Genomic DNA, 24,694 nt, shown 5'->3' with positions numbered 1-24,694 from the left:
TTGGAAATTTTTCTTGAATTACATTTCTGTTTTAATTTCTGTCAGCAAATCACACACATATATACGATCAGCCCACATGCTGCTGTGTTGTCTCTTACAGCTCATCTGTGATTTCAGCTGTGGAGTTTCCCCTTTAGGGCAGCTTGTGATTCAACCGAAGAGCCTTTCTGTTTTTACATAAGTCACCAGACTACACCAAACCACTGAGGCATTATGAAATAAGATAATTATGTTTTCATTAAAATTACACAAAAGGTCAATTGCTTATTCACAATGGCTTTGTTATACAATCAAAAACCACACTTTTTAGATTCTGGTCATTTGTTGAGTAAGTGTGAAAATAGGATAAATCCTTCATTCGATCAATGCAGACTTGTCTCAACCCTTCTGGCGGCCCACATGAAGGTCTCATCAATTTGCTCACTAGAGCATGTGATTATTGACTGAACCTTGTCAATTGAAATGCATAAGAGTAGATAAGCATCGAATGTGGATTTGCTTCGAAATGTTCTTTTATTGATCCATGTCTTCACTTCTCAACTATCAACAACTCAACCAGCTGAAAGGCAATTAGTTTAGTTTTACAGCTAAGCATATCACTTTTTCAAATCTATCTGATGTTATAACATATTTGACAATAAATGAATAAACCAAAACCTGAAAAGCTGCGTGTTTAGTTTCAGGAGTATTGGTTATGCAACAGCAAAGGCTTTGAAAACCGATCAGAGGTGGCAGCACAGTTTGAAAAGCGGCACCCAATCTACATTTCAATTACGTGATACAATAGGAGCACAGAAATCTCTGATTTGTTTCTGCTTCAAAGCTTTGTTTGAAATGTCCTTGTTGAGGAAGGTGTAGTGCGTGTTTGGAGGTGAGGAAATGATGAACAGCCATGTGTTGATTGTGAAGTATGATGCTGTTGTACTGGACATCTGCTAAATGATGTGCAGCTGTGAAGAGGCGACAATCGCGTCTGTATGTGCTGGTGCAGTCAAGTGGCAGAAGAGCAACAATTTGCAAAATGCTTTGACCTGAAAAAGGTAAAAATAAAGAATTAATCAGAAACGTTTCAGCTAAATTTCACAGACTTATCAAAATCAGAAAACCATTTATCATTAGTTTCCATTTATCATGTAGTTCTCATTGTGAATATATAGCCTACATTTTATTTCCTTGAGACTGCTTAGATTTTCTCAATCTATTAAGCCGGAACACACCAAGTCAACGTTAGTCCTTGTCGGCTTTTTTCCAGCTGATTTGACATGTTGAATCAGCGTCGGAGCTCGTCTGGCCATCTGATCATTCTCATTGGCTGTTTAGCTACTGCCACCTACTGGTACGGAAAGGCATTTCATCTTACGCAGGAGCAGAACGGATGTGCTACTTGGCCGTTGGGTGTCGAGCGTTGGTATGGTGTGTCAGGGCAACTTTGGACCCATATGCTGCCGACGTGAGCTAACCCCACAGTCTGCTTTCATCACCACTAGTTCGTCGGCGTCGACTTGGTGTGTTCCAGGCTTTAGAGGTGTAACGATATTCAAACCATACCGTGATACCCCCTTTAACAGTACTTAAGTATTTTACTCATGCTGAACGTAGGCTCAGAGATGCACTAGTCCTCAACACCTGAGAGACATGCCGGTGAAAATAAGAAACAATTGATTTGTAAGATGAGAAATCAAGTTTATTTTCTAAAATCAAAATAAAACTGAACACCTCAATGTTGCAATAAATCAAGGTCGACACAACAACCTTTTAAACCTCTACAAACTCTCAAGTCTCAGTTGAGCTCAAGTGCACAGAAAGGCCATAAGTAAACCAATATCCTTCAAAACGGTCTTGTCATTATAGCGGATAAATAAAACGATGTTAATTAACATTAAATAGTCAAGGTCTACTGTATGTGCTGGTTTGAGCCTCATCACCAGCTGCAGTCAATTCCTCATCTAATAAATAAAACATCTGCGATCAGCAACTATCTGCTAATGCACTCACATTCACGTAAAGTATCCTTGTTGACAAGTTTTGGGGCGAGTAAAGGCAAAACACACAAGATATAGTAACTTCATTGCCCTCAGATGGCGATATCACTTCTTTATATCAGAAACAAACTGCTGCAGAAAAAGTTTGGTGCCATGAAAAATATAATGTGTAATTGCATTACTCATCACAAATGTAGTGGAGTAAAAAGTACATTTACTTGCTCAAAAATGTAGTCAAGTAGATAGTAAAAGTTGCCAATATCTTTGATACTCTGTACAACTACAAAGTAGCCAAAAAGATACTTAAGTTCAGTAACTAATTACATTTACTCAAGTACTTTACACCTCTGCTGCTGCCCGCCCAGCCCTGGCCCATTGGATCTACAAGACGAATACGTTGTAGCCTAACCACCAATAATCACAATTAGTGTTGTTTTGTTACTTTGGATAATAAACAAAGTGTCATCTTTCAAATTCTGTCTATTTTATCATGAAATTCAAACAAAAACTGCCCTTTTGACGCTCTTTAATGTGGCATGTCAGATCGCTGTACAGGTGCCTCATTTCAAGCACAAGCGCAGAGCGCCAATGAACGCAATCATCGCTTCCTCTTTGATAGTTACTGAAAAAACATGAATGAACATCTGAAGGTATGTTGAATGATACAGTACAACTTACTGAAACGTAATATCTCGTGTAATGTTTCAATCAGTGTTTCAATGGCGGAAAGACATCAATAAAACAGCTTGTAAACACCGAGTCATGAAGCATTTACCTCAGGCGAGTCCACAGCTTGTTAGTTCGCCAGAGAATTGAACTCTTTCGCTAAATGTATGCACTATATTAGCCTATATATTCATTAGGGCCTATATTTTACTTAACTTATTAGTGATGTCTTGATTATTTAATGTATGTTCAAATCTTTGATGACAGCCACTGTGAAAAAGATTATATTTCAACAACGAATTGGATTAAAAACATAATTTTATAATTAGATTTATAAGTTGCTTTATGTGCACTTTACAAGTTTTTATATATAATATAATTTTTTTTTTTTTTTTTTTTTTTTACAGTTTTCATGTTATAAATATAAGCTTTGTTATAAGTGTTGCTGTATAGAAGCATTCAATATAAAGGATTCAATTTTTGTTTTTAGAAATGGCTGCAGAAACAAAGCATTAAACACAGGGCTGCTCAATCTTTTGGTCTCATTTCGTGTCTCGCCTCCTCCTTCTCTGTTCCTGTCTCTGTCTGGCTAATAAGTGGTGAAGATGCTCTGTGGGGTTTAATAGAGAGCAGCATGGACGAGGCTGCCAGCCAGCTGGAGAGAGACCATGTTCACAGCGTGTACGAGAGGATCGCACCCTACTTCAACGACAGCCGCTACAAAGCTTGGCCCAAGGTCAAACAATTCCTGTTAGAGCAGGAGCCCGGCAGCATCGTGGCTGATGTCGGTAAGGCTTCGTGTTCGATCTTTAATGTCTTTCAAACGAGAACTAAAACTCTCAGAAGAGCAAGATCAATGTGTTTTTACTTGTTGCAGTCACGCTTTCTTTGTAAACGGCCGTTGTCACGTTTTCATCTGATGATTTGCACTCATACTGGAGCCCATTTAATCTTGTCTTTATAATTTTGTTTGGGGAAAAAAAACTCTGTATGAGTAATGGCCTGTTATATCACAGAGACTTTGTCAACAGCTTTTACTTCGCCATTGCCTGAAATGCAATTACTCATATTAAAGTTTAATAAGGATGAATGGGCACTGAAGTTATTACACTACGACACTGGGATAAACAGCCCAGTGAATCATCCATGAGGAACTATTATATGATTTTGATTCATTTTTATGAGTTTATTTATAATATGTACTAATGATTTTTTTTTTTATTATTACAGGATGTGGAAATGGCAAATATCTGCACATCAATGAGGAAATCTTCAAGTTGGGCTGTGACGTGTGTCGTCCGTTGGTGGACTGTGCGTGGAGCCAAGGTCACGAGGTGCAGCTCTGCGATGGCCTACGTTTACCCTACAGAGACGCCTGTTTTGACGCAGTGCTCTCCATTGCAGGTAATATATCAACATAAATATCCTAAAACATTCAGTTGGATTCATTCTGGTTCTTATTCTGATTTCACTTAGCGATTCAGTTCACCCTGTGTAACACATGAGAATGAACCCCATTGGTTCTCGTACACATCAAGCAAGCATGCATGAGCTTCCGTTTACCATAACTGATCTGAGTTGATGAATGTTTATATGTGAATAAAAGTGTAAATTAAATCTGTTCGTAATATAAGGCGATCGTGTTTCTTCAGAGAATTTGGCCTAAACCGCTCAATTCATATGGATTAGTTTTACGATCTCTTAATGAACTTTTTTTAAGTGTCAAAGTGGTAGTTGCGTAACTGTCAATGGAGGGACAGAAATCTCTCAGATTTCATCAAAAAGATCTTCATTTGTGTTCTGAAGATGAACAAAAGTCTTATAAGACAACATGAGGGTGAGTAATTAATGACAGAATTTTCATTTTTGGGTGAACTAACCCTTTAATACAGTCAGGTGGATTGCATCTGGTTTTGATTCAGATTCCACTTAACACAAACACATTATTAGTTGGACAACTGAATTTCAGTTCAGTGAATAAGTGAAGAACTGTTTGGATTGATTCAGTAAATCATTTATATATATATATATATATAAAATATGCATAAACTCATAAAAGTAACTGGTTGTGTTTTTTGTTGTTGTTGTTGTGTGCAACCACCAAGAAGCATTAACAGAACTTAAAAACATTCAGTTCCATATTTTATTATTTTAAAATGGTTAAAATTCCCATCCCAGTTATTGTAACAATTATTAAATTTTTTTTTGCACATCCATGTTTTATTTTAGTGCAGAATGTACTGGAACTGTAAAAGGTCATGTTGCTTTAAAAGGAACATCTAGTGCAGACATTTTCTTGATAGGCTCTGATATGAGATCATTAGCATAATGATCAGTGAGGATGTATGTTCATAGGGGCACATTTCATGTGATAAACCCAAATTAACATACCAGTATTTCCATGATCAAACCATTTAATTTCAATCTGCTGGTAATGCTGCCATTAACTCCAAATGGAGCAGTTATATAGGTTTATTTAGACTTTATGAGGTATAGGAAACAAGAGGTGTTACTAGGCTACAGGAGATTAGTGGTGCTTGGAAGAGGCCTGGGAGTATTTGTTGTCAGGCTGTACCGCTGGGTCACCTGGCAACCTCTCGTCAATCCCCAGAGAGAAGATTCATGTGGCCATTGATGATATCAGAGTCTCATAATGGTTTAAACACTCTGAAAGCCCATTCTAAACACATGAAATGGCCCACTGCTATGAACTGGGCTTTCTGCATTGAGTTTGGTTTTACATTGTTCAGATATGTTCTTCATAGGGACACTTTTTTTTAATGGTGGGTTCACCCAAAATTGAAAATGGTCATAATTTAGTCACTGAAATGCTGTTCAAAGGTTTTCTTAAAGTAAATTTATACTGCTCTTTTCCATATTTGACCATGTCAATTTGGTCTTTTTTTTTTTTTTTTTTAAACTTGAACTGTTTTTTTTTTATCTATGTATTTTGATTTGTATTTAATAAAAACACTGTATTTTGTTTGGATCAAATTCATTAATAATAATAATAATAATAATAATGATAGGCAACAGAATCGAGACAATATTGACTCACTGAATATATATATATATAACCTTTTCACTATTTATAATAATAAAAGTGATGATAAAATTATAAAATTAAATTATATTTTTAGACAATTTTCTGAATCAATGTTAGTTTTTATTTTTTAAATAATATATTTAAAATAAAATCTAATTAAATTTAAAACTGACAATGCTACTTTTCACTATTTATAATAATTTCAAAGTTTTCAGTTTAATTAGCTTAATTACAATATATTATGATTGTTATTATTATTATTATTATTATTAATCATCATAACAATACTGAGACAATGTAATATCAACAGATGTAATTTTCTACTTTGTAAAACCCAACAGTTACATTTTACATTTAAAAAAAAAAAGTCTTAACTTATGAAGTAACGTGTTATGTAGTTATTGCATGCATGCCGACAATATTTAGTATATAAATAAAATATTTTAAAGTAAAATATTTTATAAGTAAATATTTTAGTAACAATTTTTTGGGACGAGCTAGTCCTCAAAATCACTAGACTGTATATCCAACGCTATTTTTGTGCCCAATTTCATACGTATTTTACGAGGTGGCTAATTCAAATGAGTGAGGTCATACGAATTCGTCTAAACCCCAGTGACGGGTGGGGTTAGGGGTAGGTAATTCATACAAATTCATCCAAATTTGGCAACTCATTAAAAAACAACAACAACAAAAAAAACATAGTAATTCATACAAATTAGCCACCTCGTAAAATACGTACGAATTGCCATGAGACGGGTTGAATTACTTTATTATTGATTATTATTATTATTATTATTATTGAATACTAACCATAAGTAACTCTGCAACAACATGTCAACTAACTACATGTCAACTTAATATCTGCTAACACTTTATTTTGATGGTCCCCAAACAGACATTCTACTTTGCAACTACATGCCAACTTATTCTACTAACCCGAACCTAACAGTCTACTAATACTCTAATGACTGAAGTTGACATGTAGTTGCAAAGTTACTTATAGTTAGTAGAATGTCTAAATTGGACCATCGAAATAATGTAACCACGATTTCTTTCAATTGCTTAGTCATCCACCACATGTCCACCAAAGAACGGCGTATCCGAGCAATAAGAGAGATGGCGCGCACCCTGCGTGTGGGCGGGCGGATCATGATCTACGTTTGGGCCATGGAGCAGAAGAGACGCAAGTTTGAGAAGCAGGACATCTTCGTTCCCTGGAACCCCAATCCTCCTTCATCTCCTGCCCTCAGAGTAACCGGCCGAAACCCGACAGCGAGGCAAACGGAACCCAAAGCATCAGCGACGACAACGCTTCCAGTGACAAGCACAGGAAAGTGAAAAGCACATCCTCCATGGTGGATGAGGGTGACTTGATCAACCCCAGTCAGCAGAAACAACAGAGGCTTTGGTTCTTCTCCAGATCTTTGGATTCAGTGTTGGACTTCGGCAGCCTGACCATGTCACGCTCCTCTTCCAGCTCTTTACAAACTCCTGTCGATGAAGCCACGGAAAGCAGAAGCCGAAGAGCTAGTAGAGGGCTCATCAGGCAGATGTCCAGCCTCTTTTCATCCTCTTCCAGAACCAGTCTAGAAGAAGATGTCTTCATCTCAGAACCTCACGAACGGGTCCATAAATTCGACAACAGAAGTGCTGGGAATGGAAATGAGACTGTTCCTGTGGAGCTTGTCCATGATTGTTCCTCAGTTCCACTGCCCGACTTGGTGTCCTACCAGAGGGATCAGTCGAATCTTGAAGGACACGAGGATGGAAAATCAAGCCTACAAGAGCCCTTGCAGAGGCAGGAAAGCAGAGCGTCTCTTCTGGAAACTGAGGGGATGAATGGACGGAGCAGCGAACAGATGAAGGACTCTTGTCTGCGGTACTACCACGTATTCAGGGAAGGAGAACTGACGCAGTTGATCCAAAACCATGTTGATGACCTCCATGTTCTGCACACTTACTTGGACCACGCCAATTGGTGCGTGGTGGCTGAGAAGGTCCAAGTCTGGAAGGTTTAATTCTCATTTTATACATGTATTTTAATTTATAATATCTGTTTTAATGTCTTTTAACGTTTTAGTTTGAGATTTTAAGTATTGGGACCAGAGAGCTAATATTAAGCATTAGCTGTTCAGTATCCATGGCAATAACAAGCGAGGTATTGATGCTCTTACGAGACCAGTGTTGGTCCAAATTGTAACACTAATGCTAGTCGTACTATGAAAACTGCTATACTAAATTTAGCATTAGCCTACTTCTGTTGCATTCAGTTTAAAGTTACAAATAATCGACTTAACTTGCACTGATTTTAATGGTGTATCACTGTTAACTGTCTTAAGCAATGCCTGCCTGAAACAGAAAGCATAGCACATCATTTTTTCTGAACTAAACAATGTGAGCACATAACTAGTGTTTTCTTATGAACACTCTTGGCAGGTTTGTCTGTGTAGGTGTTGTGTTGTGGGGTTAGTATTATCATAAAGCAGTTGTGTTGTGGTCTGAAGCTTTTAAACAAGATTTTAACTAGTTGGCTGCTTGTTAATCAATTGCACATGAATATCCATCTTGAAAACTTGAACAATTGAAACATGTTTGTGCCGTGTTGTTGTGAATTGTGCGTTTGTATTTGTGTAACTTGATCATGTCATTGTCACAACAAAGGTCTTTAATTTTCCTTTAAACTTGAACCAATTTTATGTGTATTTTTGACTTATAATAAATGCAGTATATTTTGTTTTTATCTGACCTATTGGCTTCTTTTGTCTTTTTAGTGAAAGGTAATTTTTTTTCCCAGTTGTTTAAAATATTTTAAAGCTGCTGTCCCTAACTTTTTTTTTTTTTTTTTTCTTTGGTTAAAAATGATCCAAAATCAATTTTGGAGCAAGTACATAACCAGCCAGTGTTCAAAACTATCTCCTTACCTTAGCCTGATTTACAATGGTAAGTTTGTAATAATGTTTTCTAATTCGGGTGGTACTGGTAGGTTTCCCCCGGAAATTTTGAGGCATGCTCACTTTGTGTCATTATGTCACATCTGTTTACATGAAGGAAGAGTCCCAGCTAGTAGCTATATCATGTGTGAATGCTACAGGTGCTGGATCATTTATGGCCTTTTCTCACAGCAGCTGCAATAATTAAATATTATTTTGATGGCGGATTTTACGGTATGACAAAATAATGTTAGAGTTTAGACTTTACAGGAATTGAAATCTACAGGTAACGCTAACACAGACTAAATATAGTCACGAAATACTGATGTTGTTAACATTAACAATTTGGGAACGTATAACAAAAATTGTGCACAGTTTGATGTGACATGACCTAAGCAATCATTAATCACCATTGGCAGCGCGATTTATTGTAATGCTTTTTTTTTTCTGTTGGTCGGAACAAAAGTGGCAGATTTGTTGAGATGGCATTTTTAACCGGTGAAAATTCTTGTTTTGGTCATACTTCCAAGACTACAATCTGTGATTCCAAAGTAGTCTTTTTAGTGAAAAGGTATATTAAAAGTATTTTATAAAATAATTTATGAAACACAGCTTATAAGAAAATTCTTAATAATGCATTATTTTTATTATTAAAAACAAAACAAAAAACAATATAATAAAAGCACTGTTTTTACCCACTGGTTAAAATAAGTAAGGAATGATTGATGACGGGCTGTTGAATTCTTAGACAATAATGCACACCCGAGGTGGTAATGCGGCCATGACGCGAAGCGGAGTTACACCTCGGGTGTGCATTATTTTCTAAGAATTCAACAGTCTGGAGTCAATTATTCCGCTTATACTACAGTTACCACATCTCAAGACACTGTTTCAATGGTGTATTTCAAGACATTTGTCAGGTTTTTGTCCTTAAAACACTCTTGTGTGTGGGACTAATTTCTTACGCATCTCATCCCAAGCTTTCGTTGCTAATTCCAAAACGTCATTTCAGAACTAGTAACGGAGGCTTGAACCTTGATAGCAGAATAATACTGTTGATACAGTTATTAACGCAGTTGAGAGAGAGAGAGAGAGAGAGAGAGAGAGAGAGAGAGAGAATAAGCAGAATTTGTGAACTAGCCTACCTGATCTGTGCGTCTCTAACGGCAGCAGTGTCTCCAGCGAAACTATAAGTTTATCTCAAGAATCGCACAGTTACCTCACTGGTGAGTCATGTATCTTTTAACAAAGTCCCTTTAAGTCATTTCACTCGGCGGCCATCTTTGAAACGCCTCTCGGGCATCCTGGGCATCATGCAATCTCTTTGAATGGGAAAACATCAAATTCTCCAAAACGGTTCGCCAACCTTACGATTAAATTTCATATTTGAAATCACCAATGAAATCTAACAACAACCGGCTCATAAATTTAGTTTCTAAACGCTCGGATCATGACCAAAAAAACTGTATTTTTCTGGCTGGATCAAGGCTCTCTTCGGCTCTCTTCGGAGGCGCGCGTCTGACTGTTTCTATAGAAACCGGTGATTCTAACCATAGACATCATGATGTCTGTGGCTGCGTCCGAAAACCTAGGTAGCTGTCTTGCTGCCTCGCTGTCTTATAAGAGAATGACTTTTACGGCAGTGTTTGTACATGAAGGTACGTCACGAAACTGATTTCGGACAGACATCTGAGGCAGCATAACAGTTTAATGATCTACAGCAATATAGCGCGAGCTTTGGGGAGAACTAAACAAATATTTAATTATTACAGTAGTAATTTCTCGATAGAAATGATATCAAAATTGAAAAATGTTGGTCAAAATCGTACATTTATACACAAACTGAGCAGCAAACGCAACTGTCGGACGCCATCTTTATTTTTCTAGCTCAACTGTCACAGAATGGAAAGCACAGGATTGTGGGATATCAAAGGCAGCTAAGGATACATCTATGCTTCCTTGAAAAATCGATCAGATGAAGGTATCTCATGAAACAGGAAGTGAAGCTAACATTGGATTCGGACGTGCCTTGATGCCTTCCTACCTTGAAATGTGTCCTCAGAAGGCAGCATTTTACAGTTTTCGGACGCAGCCTGTGATTCTAACGGCCGCTGAAGTGACGCGATGACTTTACCAGTCGGTGTTTGGCTTTTATTTAGAAGGCGGGACTTATTCCGCCATAATGCGCGTTACACTTTGTCCCATTCAAAACAATACGAGTGACGCGTCTTGTGTTATTCTATAGTCTTTGCTTTTAAGTCGCTAAACTATTTTACTGATTATTCGTCAGAGCACCTTGACCAAATGTTTCTGTATGAGTGTGTGTCCATACTATACATTACGTGTGTATGTTTGAAAGAGAGAGAGAGAGCTGGAGAGAAAACATATTTTGTGGCAAAAACCATGATAAAAATTTGTCGTTTTCAACCTTTTGTTTCCTATATTTATTTGCTTGGTCACTGTCGTTTTGGGTTTTGTTTCTTTTGCGGTCGTAGGCTGTAAGGACCTATTGAGATAACTAATCATTTGGCGAAGTGATATGGAACTGCAATGTGGACAAGACCTGCTAGAACGGACTATATGCACGGGTTACTTCCTGGTTGTCGTTAAGCCAGCTCGGGCACTTCCGGTGAACTGTTAGCTGTTCATTCTGTAGTCTTTGTACATCGACACAAAACCATCTATGGTTGACTTTTTAATGTTGTATTTATATTTTAATGCAGTTATTACATTTACCTAATTTGCCAATAAACCAGTTTTATTGATTGCAATAAAGACGAAGCTATTGGGACTGTTTAAAAATGCCGTGTCTGTAATTAGACACACACACATTTTTTCCCCAGCATTTTAAATGTTATTTTTAATGCGATGACCACAAACATAATTTGTTCATCCTTCTGAGATTGTCCCCATTGTAAAACCGAACGTTTAAAACTGTAGGAAATTTAACATTTGATAAAAAACACTTATTTAAAAATAAAAAAGACAGTAATTAGCACTTTAACCAGCAGGTGGCGGCAAAGTAGCATTTATTTGCGCACAAATCAGCCATTTCCTCTAAACGTTTTTCACTTCGTTTTTGACTAAATATTAAACATTATAAAATAACTAGGTTTGAAAAAACATTTTGTCAATGTGAAGTATGAAATACTCACAAAATCTTATGAAAAACAATAACTTTTATTGTGAATTAACTACACAGAAAGCGAGCACCGCATCTCCCTTTGTAATCACAGCAGATGTCTGTCTGTTTTTTACAGTCTATGGTGCAGCGCAAGATCAATGATTTCAGCACACTTGTAAAAACACATTTTATTCAATTAATCTAACTAAAGTGCACAATAAATATTTAATTTTTGAAGCTTTTTTTCACATAAAAGTGTGAAAACTAATGGTCGAATTGAATTTAGCCGAGGAGGAACATTGAGGTAGGCTACGTCTTTATTTATTTATTTTCTAAGCTGTCTTACGTTTGAATAACTAAATTAATGCTATGCCTGACTATTTAAGTGACTATATTCTGATTATAAACTAAGTATTACACTACTGATGCTTAACACACCAGCAAATGACATCTCACCGGAAGTTATCGAGCTGGCTTATATTAATGCGGAACACAAGACGTGTCACTCGTATTGTTTTGAATGGGAGAAAGTGTAACGCGCAATATGGCGGAATAAGTCCCGCCTTCTAAATAAGAGCCAATCGCCGACTGGTAAAGTCATCGCGTCACTTCAGCGGCCGTTAGAATCACCGGTTTCTATAGAAACAGTCAGACGCGAGCCTCCGAAGAGACGCGCATTTAGGTCTGCGCATGCGCATTAGCTTGATCCAGCCTGAAAAATAAATTTTTTTGTCATGATTCGAGCGTTTAGAAACTAAATTTATGAGCCGGTTGTTGTTAGATTTCATTGGTGATTTCAAATATGAAATTTAATCGTAAGGTTGGCAAACAGTTTTGGAGAATTTGATGTTTCCCCATTCAAAGAGATTGCATGATGCCCAGGATGCCCGAGAGGCGTTTCAAAGATGGCCGCCGAGTGAAATGACTTGTCTTAAAGGGACTTTGATATACCCTGTGTCTCAATCAGCTCCCTAGTTCAGTAGTCAGGGCACTGACCAGGGAGTCGGCCATTTTAAGGGCTGTCTCAATCGCAGAATCCTTCCAGGGCACTGAAACGGTCACTCCCTGAAAAGTCCCACAATGCACCGTGAAAACCAGGGAGCATCGATGCTCACTATGCTCCCTTAACGGAAGTTCTGAAGCGCGAAACTTGAATCACGTGAGCCAACTCACTACACATAACGATACGCGATATATGTTTTTAAAAATACAAACCGTTATTTTATTATATTTCAGCATAAACATACATCGCTAGACAGGTAATGAACATAATCTAGCTAACATTTATAATTTATTCACGGCTTAAATGTTGCACGTATATGTAACAAGCAAATAATTAATCATAATGTACTTTAAATAACATTACAAGTAATGTCAGAAAATATCAGCTCTGTTGTTGTTCATAAATACCAGTAGTGATGTTGTACAATGAGGACGTTGTCACATCGCCGGAAATAGAGTCATAAGTGTCCCAATGTGTAGTAAACAAGCATCTTTTACTGTCCTTATCAGTGCCCGAATTCGTGTACACGATATACTGATTCACGAGCTCGGGAGCTAGGGAACTGATTGAGACACACCCATAGTCCACTACTTTACTACTTCTCTGAAAATAATTGCACACCTTAGAACGTTGGTCAACCAATCAGATTCAATCATTCAACAGACCCATAGTATAAAATGTAATTACTTCATTATCATTTTGTTTATTTATTTTTAATTAAATATTATTTTATAATAATATTGAGCAATGTAGTTTTAGCCGGCAAGTAAAAATTTTTGTAAACTTTGTAAAACCCAGCCATTTATAAATAAAAAATACATTACTAAAAGAAGACCAACATAGTTTATCGTTTGAATAAATATGGGATTTTTATTCATGAGATCTATTGCATCCAATAGCAATGGCACAAGAGAATGTTCGGTAACATTTTAGTTTGGGGACGTATTCTCACTATTAACTAGTTGCTTATTACTAGCTTGCATATTACTAGCATATTGGCTGTTTATTAGCACATATTAATGCCTTATTTTTCATGACCATATTTTACATCACTTGATCCTACCCAATACCTAAATGTAACCACTACAACAACTACCTTACTAACTATTAATAAGCAGTAAATTAGGAGTACATTAAGGCAAAAGTCATAGTTAATAGTGAATATTTATTCCTCAAACTAAACTGTGACCGAATGTTCATATGGTCCCTCTCAACACCAATGATTTCAGTTTGTTTAGCATCTGCTGTCCATTTCCATCCTGGTGTTAAAGTCCATATTCTCTCCAAACCTAAGAGCAGAAATATGAACCATTAAAAGCATATAAACCTCTGACAGTGCACTACTGCTGTCTTCATTTTTGTGATTTAAAAGGACAGAAAGCAATTCTATAAAAGTGTTCAGCAAAAACTGCTTCATAATAACATCCACACGAAAAACAGCAACATAGCATGTGCTTTTTTTTTTCCATTACTTAAAAAAAAAAAAAAAAAAAAAAAACATACCCTGTTTTCTCACAATCAAGAGAAAAACAATTGTCAAAATAAAAATAAAAAAGTGAGATAAATTGAATAAATATATAGATTGGTAAAAGGCATGAATAATATCCATGTTCATTTTACTCAGGTCCATGAAATACCATGTTACATTCATTATGGATTCTGTGACCTCACCTTTGAAGCAGCTCTGTGAATTATTGAGTGCCTGCGTGCCAGTCGATCAATATCTCTTGAATAGCCTCCTCCAATGACAGTGGCTACAGGAATGCCCTTTTTAATGACTGTCTGAAGTACATAAAGATCCCTCTGGTAAAGTCCTAAGTTGTGTGGGCAAAATGGACAGACATAAAAGGGTCAATTACATAAAATACCACTTTGATTATAATGATATCTGATATATGTGCGTAATAGAGTGGAATGATTCACCTTCATCTGTGAGACGAAGTCTTCCAAGTTCATCCTCCCAGTGTGGATCGACTCCAGAATCATACAGCACCAGTTCAGGGTGGAATGTCTCCAGTAACCAAGGGAGGTGTTCCTGGACTGCACAGGAAATGACCTGATGCATTTTACCATAGTACCACAGATAGGCTTATTTAATAGAGATATATGTAAATGTTTTTAAAAGTCAAAACTGATCTGCTTATGTTTTTGTGTAGGTGCAAAGTGAGTCAGAGTGAAATAAATAATACCTTTGGAAAGATACTCTTTGTCTTCAGTGCCATCTTCTAAACTGACATCTAGGTCACTCTGCTGCTTTCGCAAAGGAAAGTTTGTCCCACAATGCACTGAGAAGGTAAAAACATTGGGTTCATCCTTAAAGATGAATGCTGTGCCATCACCCTAGTGAATGCAGGAAAGAAAAACATCTGCTATTATTCAGGAAAACTACAGCACACACGCACACACAAAAAAAGGATTTCTGTTAGCCTCTTTTTTGACTTTCAGATGTAAATGATTCATCCACTATTAAAGTCAGCATGAAACAATAGTTGTGATAGTCTTTTCTTCCCTATTGTGACATATACAGTACAGTCCAAAAGTTTGGAACCACTAAGATTTTTAATGTTTTTAAAAGAAGTTTCGTCTGCTCACCAAGGCTACATTTATTTAATTAAAAATACAGTAAAAACAGTAATATTGTGAAATAGTATTACAATTTAAAATAACTGTTTTCTATTTGAATATATTTCACAAAGTAATTTATTCCTGTGATGCAAAGCTGAATTTTACTCCAGTCTTCAGTGTCACATGATCCTTCAGAAATCATTCTAATATGCTGATCTGCTGCTCAAGAAACATTTAATGTGTACAATTGTACAAAATATTTGTGTACAATATTTTTTTTCAGGATTATTTGATGAATAGAAAGTTCAAAAGAACAGTGTTTATCTGAAATCTAATCTTTTGTAACATTATAAATGTCTTTACTGCCACTTTTGATTGATTTAATGCATCCTTGCTGAATAAAAGTATTCATTTCTTTAATTTCTTTTCAAAAAAAAAAAAATAAAAATTCTTACTGACCCCAAACTTTTGAACGGTAGTGTATAATGCTACAGAAGCTTTGTATTTCAGATAAATGCTGTTCTTTTGAACTTTCTATTCATCAAGGAATCCTGAAAAAAAAAGTACACAACTGTTTTCAACATTGAAAATAATCATAAATGTTTATTGAGCAGCAAATCAGCATATTAGAATGATTTCTGAAGGATCATGTGACACTGAAGACTGGAGTAATGATGCTGAAAATTCAGCTTTGCCATCACAGGAATAAATTACTTTGTCAAATATATTTAAATAGTACACTGTTATTTTAAATTGTAATAATATTTCACAATATTACTGTTTTTTTACTGTATTTTTAATTAAATAAATGTAGCCTTGGTAAGCAGACGAAACTTCTTTTAAAAACATTAAAAATCTTAGTGGTTCCAAACTTTTGGACTGTACTGTATCTGAGTGAAACAGCTTCTTGAACAAGAAAAAATGTAGGATGGCACTTGATTTTGATTTTAGTTGGATAGTTGTGGTTTGCTATTGGTCAGTCTCATGTGAGTGACAGTTTTTCCGCCTTCACACCAGTAAACATCATCATAGAATAGAGCTGCATGATTCTGGATAAATTGAGAATATATATATATTTTTTTTTCCCAAATAGAGAATTCTCCACCAACTCTGAATATATAACTAAATAAAACAATTTACTAGAGATTCTGACAAAAAGGTTGCTTCAGTCTATTAAGAATGTTGAATTAATTTGAAAAGTTTAAAAAAAAAAAATTGTTTTGAATGAATGATTCAATGACACACTCACAAATGACTCACTTATAGATGAATCAACGTTTTTTAAAGGTGCCCAAGAATGCTTTTTCACAAGATGTAATATAAGTCTAAGGTGTCCCCTGAATGTGTCTATGAAGTTTCAGCTCAAAATACCCCATAGATTTTTTTTTAATTAATTTTTTTAACTGCCTATTTTGGGGCATAATTAGAAATGCACCGATTTTTTTCGGCGCCCGCCCCTTTAATTCGCGTGCTCCCTGCCACACGAGCTCCCGATTATATTACAGAACATTTACAAAGTTCACGCAGCTAATATAACCCTCAAATGGATCTTTACAAGATGTTCGTCATGCATGCTGTATGCATGCTTCGAATTATGTGAGTAAAGTATTTATTTTGATGTTTATATTTGATTCTCTATGAGTTTGAGGCTGTGCTCCGTGGCTAACGGCTAATGCTACACTGTTGGAGAGATTTATAAAGAATGAAGTTGTGTTTATAAATTATACAGACTGCAAGTGTTTAAAAATGAAAATAGCGACGGCTCTTGTCTCCGTGAATACAGTAAGAAACGATGGTAACTTTAACCACATTTAACAGTACATTAGCAACATGCTAACGAAACATTTAGATAGACAATTTACAAATATCACTAAAAATATCATGCTATCATGGATCATGTCAGTTATTATTGCTCCATCTGCCATTTTCGCTGTTGTTCTTGCTTATCTAGTCTGTTGATTCACCTGTGCAGATCCAGACGTTACTGGCTGCCCTTGTCTAATGCCTTTCATAATGTTGGGAACATGGGCTGGCATATGCAAATATTGGGGCGTTACGTAACAGTCGGTGTTATGTTGAGATCCGCGTGTTTTCCGGAAGTCTTTTAAACAAATGAGATTTACATAAGAAAGAGAAAGCAATGGAGTTTGAAACTTAATGTATGTCATTTCCATGTACTGAACTCTTGTTATTCAACTATGCCAAGGTAAATTCAAATTTTGAATCTAGGGCACCTTTAACCTCTTTTCAAAATGGTTTTCAATCTCTTGAATGAATGATTCAATGACAAATACTTTAACTAGGGATGTCAATTTACACAAATTCCCACGAGTGATCGTCGTTTAAATTAACAGTCACTTAATTGATTAATCTTTAGCCTTAATACTGCAGTATGCTTAGTCAACGGCATGACAGGGTGTGCAAATGCTGCTCAAAACGCCATGTTCCTCACCAAATGAATGAGAAGGGTTTTCAATCTAAATAAAGGGCTAGTAGGTATGTAATAGGGCTTATATCGCATGCGATTTTCACGCGTATTTCGTCAGTAAAGCCGGTTCCCTGATTACCGCTAAATCGCCATCACCTGCTTTCAAATGGAGCGGCATTTAATAGACAGAGCCGTAGTTCACTGACAAGCTACGCAATATCGCGTTCATATCGCAGATGAAACGCGATATTGCATAGCTTGTCAGTGAACTACGGCTCTGTCTATTAAATGCATGCGTGCTTTACTACAGAGTTAATTCTTAACCAAATCTATGAGATAAATCAGATATAGAGAGGCCTACACAAAATAAACACAATATTACAACTTACATTTGCACAAAACGAAAGGCTGCAAATGCACACACAAACTTAGTCATGATGAAGGTGTAACTCTAGCTGTAAAATGGTTTCAAACATAACTCGCTTCTTTTTTCCTTTACATGTTTCGCGGTTGAGCAGCACACATGCGCATGAACCTGCTTAATCGACACTCGATACATTTTATCGATTAAATGTATTATCGACAATTAATCAATCATTAACATCCCTAACTTTAACATTCACTTGTTGCCACCTAGTGGTGTAATGATGTAATTGATACAATCATGATTTACTCTATTTTGTTCGCTACAGTAGACATCAATGTTTATATCCGAATTATATTTTTTTTATCCCAGTACTTCTGTGATAACTTGAATTATTGTAACACAGAAATAGTGATACTGTGTGGTTGAAAAGGCTGTTTGTGAAGCTGTTGCATACCTAAACTTGACAACTGTTTTTCTATGTCAGTGGCAGCGCCAACGCAGATTTGAATGTTCCAGTGTGATTTTGTTTAATAGACACAGGCGAATCGTTGTCATTTAGTAATAAGATGTTTCAATGGAGATTGCGATCTTTTAACGATTAAGCATGCAGCTCTATCAGAGAAGAGATGTCACTGCAAGAGGCAGGGGAAGTTATTTTGATTAAAGATTATGAAGGCACATGAATTTAAAAAAAAAAAGGTGCACGGATAATATAATAAATACTGCCATATTTTGTATAAATATGAATTGTCAATTCTTTTTTATGGTGACTAAAAACATTCTTCCTAAAAAAATTTAGAAAATCTTCAAAAAGTCTTGTACCTGATGTACATCCAGATCTACGATGAGAATCTTCCTCTTGGATGCGGACTCACCCATCAAGTGTTTGGCGGCCACAGCCAAGTCATTGAGGAGGCAGAAGCCTGCGCCGTAGCCTGGGAAGGCATGATGGGTCCCACCGGCTGTACTGCACGCCAGTCCCCTCTGCAGGGCGATCTCTCCTGCCAGCACAGTGCCACCTGGACCACATCTCAGATGAGAGAAATACATTACATGAGACTGCTGAAGGGGGAGGACAACTGGACAGTATACGGTAGTTTTACAATCTAGTACTGACTTCAGTATGCAATAACAAAATGGGTTAAATGATTAAACAACACAGTGCTGAAGACTCACAGAAACAAACGAACAAAAACAATATTTCACTCCTTAATCAGAAGGAAAAAAATGTTTTGCTTAAGAAAATGAACTTTTTCCATTGTAACATTATTATTTTTGAAGGGGCCTGTACTGTAATGCAGAAATATGAAATAGACCAGACATTAATGAGGTTCACTCCACATGTGTACATGTACTAAATGACCTGTTTCATATCTGCAGCGTTGTACTAAACCAGAACTCCAAGGAAATCCAGTCCGTCTCTGATCTTTCTCACTGATTTTTCCATCAATAAAGTTGGACAGGTACTCCTCAGTATGAACACATCCCAGAAGCCCTTTGGAGGCAATCTTAGGGGCCCACACCTATAAGACGGTGTCAAGTAGCCTATATTAATATTACATAAGTATATTAAATCAAGTTTTGTTAAATATGTGTTAATGCAAGTAACATATTCACTAAACATGCCCAACCTGTTTATCTGTTATGACTTGATCTCTGAGCAGACTCTCCAGGACTTTGGGGAACTTTCCCATGGGAAACCTGTGGTTTTCAGGGAGGTCACATACGTATTTGACATGATGAACTAAAGGAAGTGCTCTTGATTCAAGGCAAGTCTGAGAAAAACAGATGCAAATGAGTTGCAGCAATTCACTGCACTGAACTGTTAGTAAATGTCATGTCTGTACTAGTTTTACACTCTGGGGGTTTGAATGTGATAATATTGAGGAAAATTACATGTTCAGCGTTGAAAGACCTCCTCCATGCCCCATGCATTGGGTTTCGTTTCAGAAGTGTTTCATATTGGACCACATGTTTGCATTTAATAGTTGCTCTATACGTAGATTTTTGACGTAATAAATGAAACATTGCTGTCATAAAGGCTACAATACGTAACAACTGAGTGTTTACAAATAGCGCGCAGTTATACAATCAGCAACTATGAATTAACGATCGATAGATACATGACATTTTAAAACGCTTTCTGAGTCAGATTGGATGTTATTAAAGATACGCACGCAAGAACATAAAGTATATCCACGATCATCAGCCCGTACAGATCATAGACTGTAAAAAAAAGATACAGAAACAGATCTATGCGTGTGTATGTGTGTGTGTGCGCGCGCGCGCGTGCACTAGAGCTCGTATTTTTCTTGTTGTAATCGAAGTGTGCTACTGCCACCCTTTGTTGAGGAGCGAGAGAGCTGCAAACAGGACATCAAATGTGGTGCAGTCATTTTGTCATATTGCAAACATTTTTGTTGTTTGTTTTCTACATTTATTTAAGAGAATATTGTCCACTTGAAGGAGAGAATGGGCACAATAAACAAACAAGTAAGTATAAGTGTCCCAAATATACAATTACACACAGATTTAATTTAAATCAGAAGGTATTGGCTGACTGTAGATTAAACGGCTTACATAACTAACTGGGTCAAATCACTATAAAATGCCTTTGAGACTTCACAATTTCCAAAACAAAAAGCTGAGATTTTCCATTTAACTTCTTATTTGTTGTATTAAGCAGACCTTAGAAATGCATGTTGATCAAGCTCCTGCACTTTTTTTATAACTTAACTGCAAGCAGACAATGTACAAGCAAACCACAAAATATGTCCACCCTGTCATGGACAAAAAAAGTAAATATATTTTCTTTGCATGATTATAAAATGTAGATTTTAAGTAAAGATATTTGGTCCCTTTCTCAACAATACATTTTAATTAATCAGAAAAGTCTTTTGATAATAATGAAATTACTGAAAAAATATTTGTTTTACCTATTAAATATGCGATAGTTGCACTTTCTTTTCTAAATAACATCTAAAAACAAAGATATCTGGTCAAACTTTTTAAACAATATGAACTGGCCTTATTTTCTTCATGAAGAAATCACACAAACTGTTTTGCTAACTTGTTAAAATAATTTGCTTATTTTTTTATAAAAGATGAAGATGACAAGGTGGAAAATGACAGGGTGGAGTAAGACTTTAATGGGTGAAGAAAACAGGAACATAAGAGAAACAACAGGAACAAGAACCATTAAGCAATATGTGATACTCTAAATATTAGGGGTGTAACGGTACACATATTCGTACCACCCTGCTGAAAAAAACATCATATGCTGGTAAAGGTAGGTTTTGAAGCTGGTATGCTGGATTGAACTGGTTTATGCTGGTCCATGCTGATCCTATGCTGGTCCTAAGCTGGTCCGGGACCAGCATAGGACCAGCACTTGACCAGCATAAACCAGCTCAATCCAACATACCAGCTTCAAAACCTATACCTTACCAGCATATGCTGTTTTTTTCAGCAGTGCCCAGCACTTTTAACCACCATTTTTTATTTAACCAGGAAAGACTCACTGAGGTTAAACATATCTTTCACAGGAGTGACCTGGCCAAAATAAAAACAATTACATTTCACTGAATCATCTTCCATTTGCCGAATGACTACTTTTGGCTGTACGCAGTGGTATACTGTGATTTTTCCCTCCCAGCCTCATACTCACCTGTCCCAGAGTGATAATGCTAATGTATATAGTATGCATCTGATCTAGGCTACATGTAATTGAGAGCATTCTGAAAGACTGCTTATGTGTGTGTTATCAACATGTTGATTTATTATAATCAACAAAAGACTCATTTTCTACTGTTTAGTGTCAATCATCTGCCAGTTAAGATAGCCTTAGATGTTATATGAATATGGTTCCTGGAGCATAAGTTTTATCAGCTGGCAAGTTTCAATGCACATTTAAAGGCACAGTATGTTTTTTTTCTCCGCTAGGGGTCGCTAAACTCTTCAAAACAATAACAAAGGCGTAGATTTATGACACAGCGAACCTACTCATGGAACTTGTCGTCATTCCGATGGATCTAATAATGTTTATGGATGAGTGAATTTATGTTTTTAAAGGTCCCGTTTTTCGTGGTTTTTTGAAGCTTTGATTGTGTTTATAGAGTGCAATATAACATGTGTTCATGTTTCGTGTGTAAAAAAACACAGTATTTTTCACATAATTTACTTATCTGTATACCGCTGTTTCCACTGTCATAAAAACGGGCTGATGACTTCCTTGTTCTATGAAGTCCCTCCTTCAGAAATACGTTCTGATTGTGCCAGCGGTTCCTGTGTTGTGATTCGACAGCTCTGAGCGCACCGTGTCCGGAAAGGTCACGCCTCTTACCATAACGTGGAGATGCATGCGCTCAGTGTTACTGTAAACATGTCTTTAATTTTTACCCTATCAATTTGAGCCGGAATCAGACCCGGTGATTGGACTGCGGGATGAAAATAACAGCGTTTCGACGACATGGCGACAAACACACTCTGCAAACGCAACTCTTGTGTATTCCTGTGGGCGGAGGTTAGTCAAAAAACTGTTTTAGTGTCGTCATTAAAGAAGGAAGTAGAGGGATGTAGTCCAAACTGGCCGTTCGATGTAGGCGACTTCTGTTAAATAAAATATCTCGCTTGGCATTGAACTTTGAGCTTTAAAATTTTACAGATTTTATTTATACTCTAACAACAACATTACACACTAACTAAAGTTTGAAACATGGGGTCTCGAAGAACGGGACCTTTAACATGACTGTGATATGAAGCAGTGGCCGAGAATCGCGGGTGCGATTGCTAATGAGAGACACATTTTAGTGCCACACGCAAGCCCTAAAGGAATGAGGACATTTCATTCTACCGAACTACTCACAAAGTTGAAATACTTCTCATACAGGTCAGTTTATTTGTGAGGTAACGTAGTGCTGTTTCACTTGGTCTCATGTTACACTATCATATTAAAGGTGCCATCGAACGTTTTTTTACAAGATGTAATATAAGTCTAAGGTATCCCCTGAATGTGTCTGTGAAGTTGCAGCTCAAAATATTTTTTTTATTAATTTTTTTTAACTGGCTATTTTGAGGCATAATTAGAAATGCGCGGATTCATGCTGCGGCCCCTTTAAATCGTGCGCTCTCCGCCCCCTCCCGAGCTCTCGACTCTATCACTGCATAAACAAATTTCACACAGCTAATATAACCCTCAAAATGGATCTTTACAAAATGACGGCTCTTGTCTCTGTGAATACAGTAAGAAACGATGGTAACTTTAACCACATTTAACAGTACATTGGCAACATGCTAACGAAACATTTAGAAAGACAGTTTACAAATATCACTAAAAATATCATGTTATCATGGATCATGTCAGTTATTATCGCTCCATCTGCCATTTTTCGCTATTGTTCTTGCTTGCTTACCTAGTCTGATGATTCAGCTGTGCACATCCAGATGTTAATACTGGCTGCCCTTGTGTAATGCCTCGATCATGGGCTGGCATATGCAAATATTGGGGGCGTATATATTAATTATCCTGACTCTTACGTAACAGTCAGTGTTATGTTGAGATTCGCTTGTTCTTTGGAGGTCTTTTAAAAAAATTAGATTTATATAAGGAGGAAACAACGGTGTTTGAGACTCACTGTATGTCATTTCCATGTACTGAACTCTTGTTATTCAACTATGCCGAGGTAAATTCAATTTTCAATTCGATGGCACCTTTAAACTCTTCGAGTGTGTTGAAAGTTGTAATGTTATTCTATGTATTAGTTTGTTGGCTGTATGAGACTAACAGTAAGCTAGATCAACATTAGAATATCATATTGATGATAGTCTAACATTTCATCGTGTTGAGCTATATAACATTCATTAGTCTTACGTAGCCTACATTTGCTTACCTTGTCTAATAACGCGCAGGTCAAAGTTGTCACAAAGCTCTCACCATCTCGGAAACGCCATGCTGATATTTATCCTCATTTTATTTCTCATTTTGTCCCAAAGTTTGCTTGCCATGGTCCATAATGTTTGAATGAAATAACAACAGTGTACCGCTAATTGTTATGCAGCTGTTGGCGTCTGTTGCCATGGTTACTGTGCAGCACAAGGAAACCAGAGATAATGCAGATATTACATTATTGACAGGCGACAAGTGACAAGGGAGGGATGGGCACAATTTAAAATTGTTAATTTCTCTGAATTTAGAAATTCTTGGAAACTTTTAGAACAATGTATGTACAGCTGAACGAAATATATAACACAGTGCAAGTGGGTTTTGGATATTTTAACCCTTAAATGCATACCTCGGGTCTTTAGTGACCCGGGACATCATTCACTACCCTCCTCCTCATTCATTTTTTAAAGTTAGACTTCAACCTTCTTGGTATTCCTCAATCGATTCATTATAAAGAATATAACAAGAAAAAAAATCATAAAATTATAAAAGAATGCCTATTTTTGAATTCATTTTTTGTAAAAATTGTATAGGGTCGCTAACGACCCGAGGTATGTATCAGTGTACATATATTTTTTCTGCACAACAATAATTGAATCTTAGATGACGGAATAAGTGCAATTCACCTTTATTCCACAA

General features: G+C 36.5%; 2 protein-coding genes and 1 long non-coding RNA gene across 4 annotated transcripts in view; 1 reads left to right on the top strand and 2 right to left on the bottom strand.

Annotated features, from left to right (window-relative positions):
* trmt9b (tRNA methyltransferase 9B) overlaps positions 1–8,442 on the top strand; it is a 29,326-nt gene extending 20,884 nt beyond the window's left edge. Inside the window, 4 exon segments of the mRNA XM_048161148.1 lie at positions 3,246–3,436; positions 3,879–4,052; positions 6,764–6,937; positions 6,940–8,442. Coding sequence (XP_048017105.1) covers positions 3,283–3,436; positions 3,879–4,052; positions 6,764–6,937; positions 6,940–7,715 — 1,278 coding nt within the window. The 5' untranslated portion in view covers positions 3,246–3,282 and the 3' untranslated portion in view covers positions 7,716–8,442.
* On the bottom strand, positions 491–9,985 carry LOC125248978. Its single transcript, XR_007180458.1, has 2 exons — positions 9,773–9,985; positions 491–1,031 (listed from the first exon to the last, which is right to left on the bottom strand). It is a non-coding gene; the product is annotated as an uncharacterized LOC125248978 (long non-coding RNA).
* Positions 9,986–13,597: 3,612 nt separating this feature from the next.
* On the bottom strand, positions 13,598–20,431 carry hdac12 (histone deacetylase 12). Of its 2 annotated transcripts, none has more exons than XM_048161802.1 (8): positions 20,011–20,431; positions 19,746–19,889; positions 19,478–19,637; positions 18,990–19,133; positions 14,944–15,039; positions 14,678–14,794; positions 14,426–14,568; positions 13,598–14,043 (listed from the first exon to the last, which is right to left on the bottom strand). In XM_048161802.1, exons 1-8 carry the CDS (start codon positions 20,149–20,151, stop codon positions 14,020–14,022), a joined length of 969 nt encoding a protein of 322 aa, XP_048017759.1. In that variant the 5' UTR covers positions 20,152–20,431; the 3' UTR covers positions 13,598–14,019. The 2 variants fall into 2 exon arrangements, with proteins under 2 accessions (XP_048017759.1, XP_048017758.1); XM_048161801.1 differs by having other exon boundaries at positions 14,944–15,094; positions 18,937–19,133; positions 20,011–20,421.
* Between the last annotated feature and the right edge of the window lie 4,263 nt (positions 20,432–24,694).

The sequence above is a fragment of the Megalobrama amblycephala genome, linkage group LG16, assembly GCF_018812025.1.
Source record: "Megalobrama amblycephala isolate DHTTF-2021 linkage group LG16, ASM1881202v1, whole genome shotgun sequence".
Taxonomy (NCBI): Eukaryota; Metazoa; Chordata; class Actinopteri; order Cypriniformes; family Xenocyprididae; genus Megalobrama; species Megalobrama amblycephala.
Note: the sequence above shows the minus strand (reverse complement) of the source record. Positions and strands in the feature narration are given on the sequence as shown.